The following is a 15,059-nucleotide window of genomic DNA, read 5'->3' as shown; positions in this document are numbered from 1 at the left end:
TGTTTAATCTCCATGTGTTCATGTGGTGATTAGGGCTTCTTCGGGTGTTGATTGTAAGCTTTATTGCATGTGGTCTGATAGAATGCATGGAATTATTTCAGTCTTTTTGTATTTATTGAGGTTTGTTTTGTGCCCCAGTGTATGGTCGATTTTGGAGATGGTTCCATGGGGTACTGAGTAGAAAGTACATCCTTTAGTGCTTGGGTGGAATTCTTGGTAGAGGTCTATTAAGTCCATTTGATACATGGTATTGTTTAATTCAGATGTCTCTCTGTTAACTCTCTGCCCTGTGGACCTATCTAATGGAGACAGTGGGGTATTGAAGTCCCCTACTATTAATGAGTTGGGGTTAATTTGGGTCTTAAAGTCCTGTAGTATTGTTTTATGAAGTTGGGTGCACCAGAGTTTGGTGAATATATGTTCATGATTGTATTATCTTGATTTATGGTTCCTCTGATCAGAATGAAGTGGCCCTCTTTATCTCTTCTGATTAGTTTTAAAGTCTCTTTTGTCGGATATTAGAATTGCTACGCCTGCTTTTTTTTTAGTACCATTTGCTTGGTATATTTCTTTCCATCCTTTCACTTTAAGATAGTATCTGTCCTTGAAAGTGAGATGAGTTTCTTGTAGACAACAAAAAGATGGGTTTAGTTTCTTAATCCATTCACCTAGTCTGTGTCTTTTGACTGGGGAGTTCAGTCATTAATATTTAAAGTTATTAATGAAAGATGAGTATTGACTCCTGTCATTTTTATTTCTGTTTGCATTCTTGATATAGCTTACTTTTCCACAGTTAGTACTTCATTGAATTTCTTTCCGCAACCCCTTGGGTATAGTCATTCTTTTCTTTGCCTCTTTGTATTGCTTCCAGAACTCTCTGATGGGCCAGTTTTGTGGACATGAATTCCTTCAGCCTATATTTTTCATGGAAGATTTTCTTTCCCCTTCGACTATAATAGATATTTTGGCTGGGTATAGTAATCTGGGTTGGTATCTGTGGTCATTTAAAACTGGGAATAATTTGGCCTAGGCTCTTCTGGCTTTCACAGTTTGCACTGAAAAGTCAGTTGTAATCCCAATGGGTTTTCCTATGTATTTGACTTGTTTCTATTTTGCAGCTTTCAGTATTGTATTTGTTTTGTATGTTTAGTGTTTTTACTACGATGTGCCATGGAGAGTTTCTTTTCTGGTTCTGTTTGGTGTTCTATATGCTTCTTGTATTTGTATGGGCATGTCTTTTTTTAATTTGGGGAAATTTTCTTCCATGATTCTGTTCAAGATCTGGTCCATGCCATTATCTTGGGATTCTTCTCCTTACTGTAGCCTATGATTCATAAGTTTGGTCTTTTTATGGTGTCACACAATTCCTGCATATTCCATTCTTGTGATTTCTTAAATTTTTCATAATCTTTGCTTGAGTGGTCTAGTTTGTCCACTTTATCTTCCAGTCTTGATACTCTGTTTTCCATTTAATTCATCCTATTGGTGAGGCTTTCTCCTGTCGTTTCTAATTGGCTTACTGAGTGTTTTACTTCCTTCTTCATTTCAGCCTGAGTAATCCTCAATATTTGTAGCTCTTTTCTGAATTCATTCATTTTGACGTGTGAATTTCTTTTGTAGTTTCTGGTTCTTGTGTGAGACTAAGTCTTCAAGTTTAGGTCTGCTTCTTTTTGTAAACTTTATGTGCCTTTGTGGTTTACTTTTTGGGCATGAAAAGCTGGATGGCCTAAGCTTCCAGTTCTCTCTTTTGATATTATATTGGAGTGGCCAGATTGCTTTTGTCTTCAGGAGTTCCCACGGAAGCCCAAGTCAGATGAGGATCAGATGCTCTCAGTCTTTATCCTAAAGTCTGGTTCCCTCCAGGAAACATTTGTAAACTTTATGTGCCTTTGTGGTTTACTTTTTGGGCATGAAAAGCTGGATGGCCTAAGCTTCCAGTTCTCTCTTTTGATATTATATTGGAGTGGCCAGATTGCTTTTGTCTTCAGGAGTTCCCACGGAAGCCCAAGTCAGATGAGGATCAGATGCTCTCAGTCTTTATCCTAAAGTCTGGTTCCCTCCAGGAAACATTTTGCCCTCAAGCATTTTGGGGTTGGACTACCCTGGGAGCCGGGCTCAGGAAAGATGCTGGTCTAGGGCAGCTGGTGGATGCAAAGGAAGATGGGGGTGGGAAGCAGCCCCATGGGCTCCTGAGGACTGCACTGAGGAGCTGGGTTGGTCTGGATGCAAAGGACCAGGAAGAGGAAAGGTCATCCCTGGCATCCAGAAAGAGGCTGGCGGGTCATGCAGACCCAGGGAAGCAGAGGGAGGTGAGGGCAGGACCAGGCCCAGAGGGCTACTGGGGACCTGAGAAGGAACTGGGTTGGTCTGGATGCAAAGGATCAGGAAGCAGTGGTGGTTCCCCAGGTGTCTGGGGTGCCAAGACAAGGAATGGGACAGGACTCAGTCTAGAAGGAGAGACGGGCTGGGGAGATGGGAGGGTGAATGAGGCTGGGGGAGTCAAGGCGCTGAGCACGTGTTTGATTTCGGGTGCGTTCAGATTTACCCTGGAGAGAGACCTGTGGGTTGGCAAGAGGCCTTTGGGTCGTGCAGGCCCAGGGAAGCAGAAGGAGATGAGCCATGGTAAAGGTTTTTGAGAATACCAGCTTCATTTCAGATTCTCTCATTATGCTTAAAAATAAAAGGTAGGGGCTGAGGAGAGATGGCTTATTGGGTAAGTGTGATTGCTCTGCAAGCATTAGGACTTGAGTTCAAATCCCAAGAACCAATGTAAAAAGTCAGGTATGACTGTGGGTGCTTATAATCCCAGCATTGGAGAGCTGAGACAGGCAGATCTCTAGAGCTGGTTGGCCAGCCAGCATGGCCAAAATGGTAAGCTTCCAGTTTAGGAAGAGACCCTGCCTCAAGATACTAAGGCAAGAAACCCAATGTTCTACTCTGGCCTCTGCATGTGTGCACATTTGCATACACACTTGCATATGTGGCACCACTCACAGCAAGCAGTGCATACAAGAAATAAATTATGAATAAATAAATTAGAAGATCTAGGCTCAGATCTTCCACATGATAGAATATAACCTAAAAGCCTTTCCAATTCTTTAGAGAGATATTAGCTAGAAAGGGCTATTAAAGATTCATCAGAATTCAACACAGTGTTTTCTGGTAGTTTACCCTAGGGATTCCTGAGTACACTTGGAAGACTCATGTATCAGACAACTAGGAATCCATATAGACTGATTCCCTTGCTTTTTGATTCTATAAAATACGGTAATAATAGCAAATAAAATGTTATAGAATCTGTAAGTAATTATTGAAGATAAAATGAACTGTCAGGATAGAAGCCAACAAATCCTTAAGGATAGCTTAAAATTCAAGAAGTGGCATCTTTAATTGAATCTGGTGATTGTCTCTTAAAAGAATTGTCATCATGGTCAATAAAATTCTTTTGTTGTTGTTGTTGTTTGTTTTTTGAGACAGGATCTCCCTGTAGTCCCAGTTGGTCTAGAATTCACTTATGTAGACCAAACTGGCCTCTACCTCAGAGATTGTCCTGCCTCTGACTCCCAAATGCTGAGACCAACATGTGTGACCATGTCTGGCCTCTCATTAATTCTTCAGTGAAGTATTTTCTTTAAAAAAATTTTTTTCAAATTATTTTATGTGTATGAGTATATTGCCTGCATGTATGTAAGTCCATCTGTGTCGTGCAATGCCATGGAGGTCAGAAGAGGGCATCAGATTTCCTGAAACTGGAGTTACAGATAGTTGTTAGTTGTCATGTGGGTGCTGGGATTCAAACCCTGGTCATCTGGAAGAGCAGTCAGTGCTTTTAACTGCTAAGCCTTCTCTACAGCCCTATTTTCTTTTCTTAGTTTTTTTTTTTTTTTTTTTTTTTTTTTTTTTTTTTTTTTTTGTCTTTTTGAGACAGGGTCTCCCTGGAGCCCCAGCTGTCCTAGAACTTACTTTGTAGACCAGGCTGACCTCAAACTCACAAAGATCCGCCTGCCTCTTCCTCCCAAGTGCTGGGATTAAAGGCGTGCGCCACCATATCCAGCTAAAGAAAAATTTAAAAAAATTTTTAGTCATCCCCACCCCGTGTGTGTGTGTGTGTGTGTGTGTGTGTGTGTGCGCGCGCACGCGCGTGTGTGCACATGCACCCTGCCTGCCCACCCAGTTATGTGTACATGAGTATAGGTGCCAATGGAGGCCAAAGGCCTCGGATTCCCTAGAGTTTAGGCAGTTGTGAGCCATCTGACATGGGTGCTGGTAACCAAACTTGGGTCTTCTGCAAGAGCAGTATACAGTCTTAACCACTGAGTCATCTCTATATCCCTTAGTGGAATATTTTCATTTATTATACTTAAATTATTGGAAAGCCATCTCAGTGGTTAAGAGCTGTGACTGTTACTGCAGAGGACCCAGGTTCAGTTCCCAGCACCTACATGATGGCTAACAGCTGTCAGTTCCAGGGAATTTGATGCCTTCTTTCTTCAGACCTTTGTGGGCAGTGCATGCAGGCAGAACCCGCATACACATAAAATAAAAACAAATACGTTTTAAATTCTTACTTATTTTTTTATGAGTGTTCTGCGTGAATATAAGTACACCTGTGTTGTGCAGTGCCTACCAAGGTCAGAAGAGGGTGTTGGATCCCCTTGAGTTATGGACTGTTGTTAGCTGCCATGTGGGTGCTGGGAGTTGAATTCAGGTCCTCTGCAAGAGCAGTCAGTGCTCTTAACTCCTGAGCCATCTCACTAGCCTCCAATAAATATTTTTTTAGTGTATATAAAATGCTGAATGTGACAGTGCATACCTTTGATGCCAGCACTCAAGGAGGCAGAGTTAGGGGAGTCTGTGAGATAAGTGAATTCCAGGCCAACTGGGGCTACAGGGAGACTCTGTCTCAAAAACAAAAGGACAGATATATCTGCAACTCAAAACAAAAAAACAAAATAGGCAAAGAATTGAATAGACAATTTCTTCATAGAAAATGCACATATCAAGTATATGAAAAGATGCTGAACGTTAGTTAACGTTAAGGAGCTATAAAAGCCACAGTGACGGCGCTGGAGAGATGGCTCTGACTGTTAATGCAGAAGACTTGGGTTCGAATCCCAGCACCCACATGGCAGTTAACAACTGTCCATAACTCCAGTTCCAGGGGATCCGACAGCCAACAGCGTCCTCCACAGGCATTGCACAACATGGGTGCACTTACCTACATGCAGGCAGTACATGCATACTCATAAAATAAAAATAATAAATAAAATGTTTTTTAAAAAGCCACAGTGATGTACCACTTCATACTTACTAGGATGCTCAGTATTAAAAAGCTGAAAATATCAAATGTTAGCAAGGATGTAAAACTCTTATGTATGGGACCACAGCTCTGTAAAATTATAGTGATTTCTCTGATCACTCAAAAAATTAAAATTGTCATCTAATACAGCAACTCTGTTTCTAGGTATATATTCAGAAGAACAGAGAGCAGAGACTCAGATTATACATCCATGTTCATAGCAGCCCTGCTTGTAATAACTAGAACGTGGAAATAACCCGTGTCCATCAACAGATGAATGAGTAAATATAATGTGGTATAGATATACACTAGAATATAATTCACCCTTAAAAGGGAAGGCAAGTCTCATACTATACAATGCCACTTAAGTGGCCAATTCAGAGACAGAAAATAGAGTGCTAGTTGCGAGAGGCTGGGGGAGAGGGAGGAATGAAAAGTTGGTGTTTAATGGAACTCAATGATGTAGAGACTGTACAACAGCATGGAAGTCCTTCCTGCCACAGAAGTGCAGCTTCCTGGGTCAGCATGGTCAGTTTAATGCTGTGTCTTTTACTAACAATAATCATGGGGTAAAAAACCCCTCTAAAAATGTCTATAAAATTTATGTCAGTAGTGTAAAATGTAATGTTTTTGAAAACTACATTTAAAGGAAAACCCACATCTATTTAAATACATTTCTAAGTTCTTATTGTCATTGGCCATAAAATATACACAATACACAGTTTCAGTAAATATCAGCTATAGATGGGATCAAGTTGCTATCAAAAGACCTGTCGGGATAAACTTTTGTATAGTCTTACACAAGATCATTTGACATATTAAATATATTTGAGTCCTAGTTTTGTTATGTTTTGTGTTTTCTGTGTGTTTTTTGTTGGGTTGGCCCTTTGTTGTTTTGTTTTGTTTTTTGAGATGGGGTCTCCCCTGTAACCCCAGCTGACCTGGAACTCATTACATGGACCGGGCTGGCTGTGATCTCATAGATCTGCCTGCCTCTGCCTCCTAAGTGCTGGGATTAAAGGCATGGGCCACCACACCCCGACCCCTGAGCCCTAGTTTTTGATGTGATGGAGTATTTTAGCTATAACACTCTCTTATGGAAGGAACGTATTTTTCTTCCATCTACATTAGATGAAATATAGTATCAGCATCTTCCTTGAAAGAAGATGTAAATTTAAGAGTTGGTACTTTCTTTGACTTTTAAGCATGGACCAATACCTGTGTTTTTCAGTCTGAGGGCTTGAAGTTTTGTTTCTTATGAAAATAAAACAATTTATTGGTCATTTGTGTAAATCATTTTTGCGATTCTAATTTGCCAGACTAATATGATAAAAGTTAGTATACAGAAGCTTAGAAGAACACTTGGCATTTGCATCATTTTCTGTTTAAGTAATTCTCTATTTGACTTATCTACAATTTTATTGACTTTTAGTAACTGAATAGAACTGTCTAAACTTGAATTCCTAACATTTTTACACAGAGTACCAGATTTAATCAGCATTTGAATTGTATGTGCTAGAATTACAAAAATTACCAAGTTGTTTTTAGTCATTGCATTTCACTGCTGTGATTGTATATAATGAATCTGATTCTACACAACAAAGGTCTATTTTAATTCAGACTGACATCATATATGGAATAGCTTGTGCTTAGAGGTATGTTCCTGAAATCAAACCAAATCTCTAGCCTTATTGCCAACCCTTTGCAATCTTAGTTACAAGAAAAGTATTTTTTGCGTTCACCTTTATAAAACAGAAGCTTTAAATATTCTTGAATGCCAGAGGTTTGGAATAAAAAGAAAGGAGAAAATGAATCTATAAATACATGAACAAGGCCTTGCCTGATTGGAACATCTCTGTCCACTTGGAGAGATAGAGGACATAAGATTGCAGCTCATTATGATAAACTCAGTTATCAAACTGTGGTGCTTAGAGTAGGGGATTAGCACAGAGCAGAACATAAAGCCCATAACATAAGCATTTATTATGTTTGACTCATTCCTGTATAGGTACCACTATAAATACATGAACAAGGCCTTGCCTGATTGGAACATCTCTGTCCACTTGGAGAGATAGAGGACATAAGATTGCAGCTCATTATGATAAACTCAGTTATCAAACTGTGGTGCTTAGAGTAGGGGATTAGCACAGAGCAGAACATAAAGCCCATAACATAAGCATTTATTATGTTTGACTCATTCCTGTATAGGTACCAGTTGAGAAAGAGAGAGAGAGAGAGAGAGAGAGAGAGAGAGCATGAGAGAGAGAGAGAGAGAGAGAGAGAGAGAGAGAGAGAGAGAATATATATTATTTATTAGCATCAGATAAGTGAGCTAGATATGGTGGTGCACGCTTTAATCCCAACACTTGGGAGGCAGAGGCAGGCAGATCTCTGTGAGTTCAAGGCCAGCTTGGTCTACATAGTGAGCTCCAGACCAACTGGGGCTACAGGGAGACCCTGTCTAAAAGGGACTAAAAAATAATTAAATTAAAAAAATAAAGTGAATGAGGTTAATTCTGCATTAGAAAGAAATAAGGACTGGGGTGTAGCTCAGTTGTAGAGTGCTTGTTTAGATGCATGAAGCCCTGGATTTGATCCCCAGTATTGTATGCGTGCTTGTAACCTAATACTCTGGAGGTAGAGGTAGGAAGATCAGAAGTATAAGGTCATCTTTAGCTACATAGTAAGTTTGAGGCACCCTGGGACTACATCAAAACACACCCTTGCTGGGCATGGTGGTGCATGCCTTTAATCTCAGCACTTGGGAGGCAGAGACTCTGTTACACAGGAGGGACAGAGGGAGAGAGGAAGAAAGGAAAAGGTCTTGAATGAGGTGAAATCTGAATTTTGAAAGTCAAATAGGTAAAATAGGTAAAAGGATAAGAGAATGAATGGCAGGCATAGAGAACAGTGTGAATTTGTTTCAACAAACTGGGAATGATTCAGATTACTTCAGATAAACTGAAGAGTAACTGGAAATGAAGTTATATTTATCAACAATTTATATCCATCAAATCATTCAGGTAATCAGTGACATTTTTACCTTCTCACATTAACAGATTTGCCAGTGTTAATTAAAGTAGGACACCATACTTCAAGTTTTGTTTACAAGCCCACCAGTAATCATGTCCATGGGTACTCATTTTCTGTCCTTGTGGCTTCGCTAGGGTACTCATTGGACTGTAGAGAGTTTTTGAAATAGCTCTAGCCTAGACACCAGGATGCTCAGGTTCAATACTAAGTAGTTCCCAATGGGATCACTTAGTAGTTAGCAAAGTATCTCCTTTACCTCGGATAAATTGAGGGACTGGGTTAAGTAACTTTAAGCCCCTTTGCTTTTAAAAAAAGTTAGTGATTTTGTAAATCTACAACTATAGTTTATGTGATGCTAGGACATTGAACAAAAATGTAAACTCTTAGTTTTAGTACATTTTTCAGAATTACATCTTAGTACACCTACTGCCATATACTGTTTTTCATTCACATATATGTATATCTATACACACGTATATATACACAAGCACACATATGTACATAAATATATTTGAGAATATTAAATACCTTCTGTATATGAGATAGTTTTTGTTGTTTAACTCTTACAGCTTTTAGTGTTAAATTTGACATGTTGGTTGAATAAGTGGGAAATATCTTCCACTTTTTGAAATATGGTGGTTAAAATCAGGGGAGATGGGGATAGTCTTGAGGTTATCCAAGTGATAGTTGAAAATGTAGACATGAAGTCCTGTGAGCGGGCTATGGGGGGTGCAGATGCGGGGGCTAAATATGATTAAGATGAATTGTGTGAAATCCAAAAAATTCAATAACATAACATTTTATGTTAAGAAAAAGAAAATACAGACATAAGATTATTTGGAGTAAAGTATAGCAAGAAGCAACAGACACTTTGGAGAGGTGAAAAAAAAATACAGAACACTATAGGGAAACAGAAAAAGTAGCAAAGATGTCAAAGAACTAGAATAGATCATGTTGCTAATACTCTGTGTGTGTGCATGTGTGGAGCATGTGTATGGGTAAGTGTACATGTACATGTATGTGGGAATGGATATATATGGACAGTGGTGTGTGTATGTATATATATATATATGTACATGGTGTGTATATGTGCATGTGGGAATGAATATGTATGGGCAGTGTGCATGTACATATGGGTACATGTGTGGGCACATAGGTATATGGGTAGATGTACATGTATGTGCATGTATGTATGCATGCATGTGAAGGGCAGAGGTCAACAGGATGCTCTCCTCAATTGCTTTTCCAACTTATTTTTATGTATTTATTTTAACTTTTTGGTTTCATTTATTGTTACGTATATGAGTGTTTTGCCTTCCTGTATGTAAGTGTACCTGTGCATACAAAAAAAACCATAGAGGCGAGAAGAGGGTGTCAGATCTTATGGAACTGGATGGTTATTAACTGCCATGTAGGTGTTGGAAACAGAACCCCCGTCCTCTGGAAAAGCAATCATCGCTCTTACCACTGAGCCATCTCTCCAGCCCCTTCTAGTATTTTTAAAGACAGAGCCTCTCACTCACTGTAGATCCTCCTGCTCCACTTCCCCAGTGCTGTAATTACAGGTGCATACTGTGCCCAGCATTTTTTTAAGCGGATGCTGGGGACCCAAACTCAGGTCTCCTGCTTGTATAACAAGCACTTTACTGACTAAGCCATCTTCCCAGCCCCCTCACTAATATTTTCTAGAAAAGAACTTGACATGATAGCTGCATGGAAATAGAAGAGCTCCTGGATGTGTTAAGATTCATTGCTAGATGAAAATTAATCAGCTAAAAAGTAAAACGTGTTCTAGGGTTTTTAAAAAAGGGTGATTCCATCATGTTTAAATGTAAAGAAGAGTGGATTATCAGATTCAGTACCTACACACATTATTCAGATGGTAAATGCAAAGGACTGAATCAAAACCTTTAATCTCTAGCTCTCCATTATTTTACCTGTCTATAGTAATCTATTACAGTTGAAAGATGTGCAAACAAATTATAATTAGTTGGTAGTTAATATATTGAATATGGTTAAATGTCTTTGGAGCATGGCTTTTCACCTCTGAAACTGTTTTGGTTTTAAACCTCATAATCTATGTAGTACACCTTCATGCAGCACTGAGTTGCTAGAATATTATTTGCCTTTTAAAAGTATGTGACATGCATATATATGAACTTTTAATATATATTTAGACAATCATATAGTATACTTTTTATAGCAGTTTCCCCCATAAGGAAGCTGTTATCCTCTCAGCTAATGAGTGAGGTATAATAGGGTATACCATACTGAATGTGCTTGCTCAGTACATACATGTCTTAAAACATTATCTTCAGTAATGAGTGACTTTTCTTGCCATTTATTTAGTGAGGAATAGTTTTGATTCATAGTGATAAAGAGATGCAAATAAAGACTTATGCTGTTTACTAAAATGCAAGCTTTATAGAGGCCAACAGCCTGAAAAAAGTCATGGAAAACCGAAGACTTAAATGATTATCCATTTTCTCATGGTATGGTAGACCAAGTCACAAGTTGTCAAAGTGTCTTTATTTTGTGTGCTTTTTTTCCATTTATGTATTTATGTGTGTATATGTGAGTGTGTGCATGTTCATGTGCAGGTCAGGGGTCATCAACTTTCTAGAGACAGTTCTTCCTTTTCACTCTATTGAGGCAGAGTCTTGTTCCTACTGCTGTGCTGCGTATTCCAGCAGCTACTTGGCAGTTCTCCTGTCTCAGCCTCCCGTCTTGCTCTAGGAGTGCTGGGATTACAGATGTGCCACGACATCCAGCTTTTTATGTTGCTGGAACTTGGGTCATCAGGCTTGTGCTTTTACCCTCTGAACCATCTCCTCGGCCCCCATTTTGTGTGTTTTTTTTTTGATGTAAGATGATTTGGTATTTACAAACGTTTATTAAATTTGTATTATGTGTGCTCTGCATAGTGCTTGATGCTGGAGATCTCACTAGTGAGCAGATGAGACACCTCTCGGATTTTGTCATCAAGTAGGGAATGTAGAATTAAACAAGGAAGAGAGGACCCATAAGAGGTTAATTTTGCCCAAGTAGGATGTTGAATGAATGGACTAACTGGTTCTGGGTAGGAATCCCACATAAACTGTATATTTTATCACCACCTTAGCCTCTTCACCTTCCCATTTCTACATTTCATTACAACTGCAGTGAACAAAAAAATAACAAAATTACATAGGTAAATGGATCTCCAAAGGCTATTTATAGCATGAATAGTACATGTGACTGATAACAGAGGTTGAGATGTTCTGCCTTTTGGACAATATTCAACGTGTATTTGCAAGCTAGTCCATATTCCTTAGTATAAACCCACATTAAATTATTTTGAAGTTTTTTTTAATTAGGTGAAACAAATCTACATTTTAATTACCTCACTTTTTATTTACAGGTTCAGGGGCAAGTTCATCCTACTCTTGAGTCTAATGATGATGCTCTTCAGTATGTTGAAGAATTAATTTTGCAGTTATTAAATATGCTCTGCCAAGCTCAGCCCCGGAGTGCTTCAGATGTAGAGGTATGCCAGATTTTGCTTTATATTTACTTTCTGTATATCTACCCTGTGTGTTTGGTACAATACCAGTTGACAAGAAAAGCACTCTTCAGTTCAATTCATATATATATGGTGAATTCCTTAAACTTTCTATTGAGTATATGATAGCTTGTATGTGTCTTAGTATAAAACTATTTCAGACTACTTTTAAAAGTTAAAATGAACAACTTGATGATGCTTCTAGAATGGTCTGTTCATACCTTTGAGAGTACATATCCAAATATTTCATTCTAAAAACATTTCCTTAACATTTCAGAAAGTCATAGGGACTGGAGTCGGGCCTGGTGGCATACGACTTTAATCCTAGCACTTGGGAGGCAGGCGCAGGCCGATCTCTGAGATTGAGGCCAGCCTGGTCTAATAGTGAGTTCCAGGTCAGCTGGGTCTACAAGGAGACCCTATCTCAAAAAGTCAGAGAGAGAGAGAGAGGGAGGGAGGGAGGGAGAGGATGAATCCCCAGGGGGATCCCATGCACCCTTCTGACCTCCATAGGCATTGCACGACCTGGTTGAACTTATACACATGCTACACTCATACACATAAAATAATAATAATAGTTTTTTTCTTTTTGAGACAGGGTCTCCCTGTAGCTCCCGCTGGCCTGGATCTCACTCTGTAGACCAGGCTGACCTTGACTCACAGAGATCTGCCTGCCTCTGCCTCCCAAGTGCTTGGATTAAAGGTTTGTACCACCACACCTGGCTAATAAAATATTTTTTAAAAAATTAATATTCTAATGCCCTTGTCTTTACCATTTCTGGAAGGGTATGTATGCATGTAAGTTTTAGTGTTTATTTATTTTGAGGCAGGGTAGCCTGAATGAAAATAACCTGGCTCTTAACATCCATTTAGCCAAGAAGAGACCTAAACTGCTTTGAGCACTTGTTTCTTCTGACTACTTTCAGAATTATGCTCTCAAACAAGGGCTCCCTCTTTTCTTTTATTGAAACATTACATCCAGTGTGAAATGGGGAAGTAAAAGAGGAACTGTCTTATCAGAGAATTATGTCCCTTCAGACTCTATTGACCTAGGACAGCACGCATACAGCCACAAACAGATGTCGTTAATCTAATCTCATCTATTGTTGCAACACAAGTGGAATAATCTATACTTTCAACAGATACCAGCTGTTTGCAGTGGTTGATATGTAAAACATATAGACACTCATACATTAATCTGGGTCAAGGGCAAGGAAGGGCCATGAGGGATTTAAAGGTGTATGTTAAAGTTACAAGAGGAGCTCAAGGCTTAAGCAAGTTTGTCTACATTAAAAACAAGCTACGGTAATACTAATTTTTTGGTTGCAAGGTTTAGTAAAAATCATTTGTCCAGAACATGTCCATATTATAAAAGTCATAACCACACAGGGTCTAAAGGCTACCTGAAGCTTACTATATTGCCCAGCCTGGCTTAAATTGTACTTAATCCTCCTGTCCTCATGAGTTGGAATTACAAATTACAGCCTTGAGCTACAATACTAGACCCTAAAATATATTTATGTAAGAATATAGAGGTGGGAAGATACTGAAGTGAGTGTAATGATATCTTAGTATGTTCAAGCTGCTATAACAAAATAACCTTAGAAAGTTGAGAAATCCAAGGTCAAGATGCGAGCAGATAGTGTCGATAAAGCCTTATTCCCTGTTTCTGTGTTCTCACATGGCAGAAGAAGTGGTTTCCTCAAGCCTCTTTTGTAAGGGCATTTATCCCATTTGGAGGACAACAGGCCTCATGAACAAATGACCTCCTAAAGCCCCTCTCCCAGTACCACCACAGTGGGGATTAGGTTTCAGCATGAATTTGAGAGGGACACACAAGTTCAGACTCTAATAAATGGTGTCTTAGATTATTTTATCAGGAAATCTTCTGTTTTATTAGGATTTGTTACTTTAAATCTATACTTAAAGCTGTGCATGGTGGCACATGCCTTTAGTCCCAGCACTTGGGACGTAGAGGCAGGCTGATCTCTGTGAGTTCAAGGCCAGCCTAGTCTATTTAGTGAGTTCCAGGCCAGCTGGGGCTACAATGGAGACCCTGTCTCAAAAAAACCGCTCCCCCCCCCCCGAAAAAAAACTATACTTACAGAGCTTTGTTCCAAAAGTAATAATAAGCCAGGTGTGATGGCACAGACATTTAATCTCACCACTTGGGAGGCAGAGACAGGTGGATCTTTGTGAGTTTGAGGCCATCGTGGTGTACATAGTGAGTTCTAGGCAGCCAGGGCTATATAGTGAGAGTCTGTCTCAAAAACAAAAAGTAGTAAGTTCCCTGATTTTTCAAGCTCTTAAAATTATTTTATATGTTTTATGCTGGTATTTTTCTCCCCAAAGAGATAGGGTTGTTGTATTAGTCAGGATTCTCCAAAGAAACAGAACCAGTAGAATGAATATATATGTATAGAGATTTATCAGCTTAGCTCACAGGATAGAATCCGAGTAGTCAAACAATGGCTGCACTACACTGGAGAGGCTGAGAATCCGTAGTTGCTCAGTCCACAAGGCTGGGTGTCTCAGTAGTCCCAATCTGGCGCTGAAGGTCTGACAGATTCCAGAAGATCAGCTAGTCTTCAGTCTACAGCAGCAAGACGAGTTCACCAGCGAGAGAGAAGGCAAGCAACAAGAAGCATGGCGTTCTCCTCTGCCTTGGCCTTTTATATGGGCTGCCATCAGAAGGTAATACCCACATTTAGGGTGTGTCTTCCAGCTTCAGATGATCCAATCAAGAAGATCGCTTTCATTTCAGTTAATCCCATATCCAGTCAAGTTGACACCCAGGATTAGCCATCACAAGTCCATCCCTTGTCAACTTGATACCCAATAGCATCTCTCTATGTCATGCTTAATTTTCAAATGAAAACAATGGTGAGGTCATAATTTCACCTAACATGATATAACTGTTCCATCATACAATGACCAGTGCATTATATATCTTAAGACTAGGTGATAAGGTCTTCGAGGAATGCTTAGTCCTTAAGCGTCTCATAACCCAATATAATCATATAGGTTCACAACACTTAACCACTTAACACTTAGCTCAGTTACACATTCAAAAAAAGAATAACTCAAGTATCTGCTTAACATATGTGTATACATCCACAAGCCTATTCTTAACCAAATAGGACAAGAATACTCATGTCAATTACAATCCCCATTTCTACAACTGGT

General features: G+C 39.3%; 1 protein-coding gene across 2 annotated transcripts in view; it reads left to right on the top strand.

Moving 5' to 3' along the window:
• Window positions 1–15,059, top strand: part of Sos1 (SOS Ras/Rac guanine nucleotide exchange factor 1) — a 142,678-nt gene that overhangs the window by 47,787 nt on the left and 79,832 nt on the right. For both annotated transcript variants that reach the window (XM_017801204.2, XM_008845509.3), the window contains exon 2: window positions 11,733–11,858. In XM_017801204.2, coding sequence (XP_017656693.1) covers window positions 11,733–11,858 — 126 coding nt within the window. The remainder of the gene's footprint in view (window positions 1–11,732; window positions 11,859–15,059) is intronic.

This window comes from Nannospalax galili, unplaced genomic scaffold, assembly GCF_000622305.1.
Source record: "Nannospalax galili isolate Female #2095 unplaced genomic scaffold, S.galili_v1.0 scaffold622, whole genome shotgun sequence".
Classification (NCBI taxonomy): Eukaryota; Metazoa; Chordata; class Mammalia; order Rodentia; family Spalacidae; genus Nannospalax; species Nannospalax galili.
Note: the sequence above shows the minus strand (reverse complement) of the source record. Positions and strands in the feature narration are given on the sequence as shown.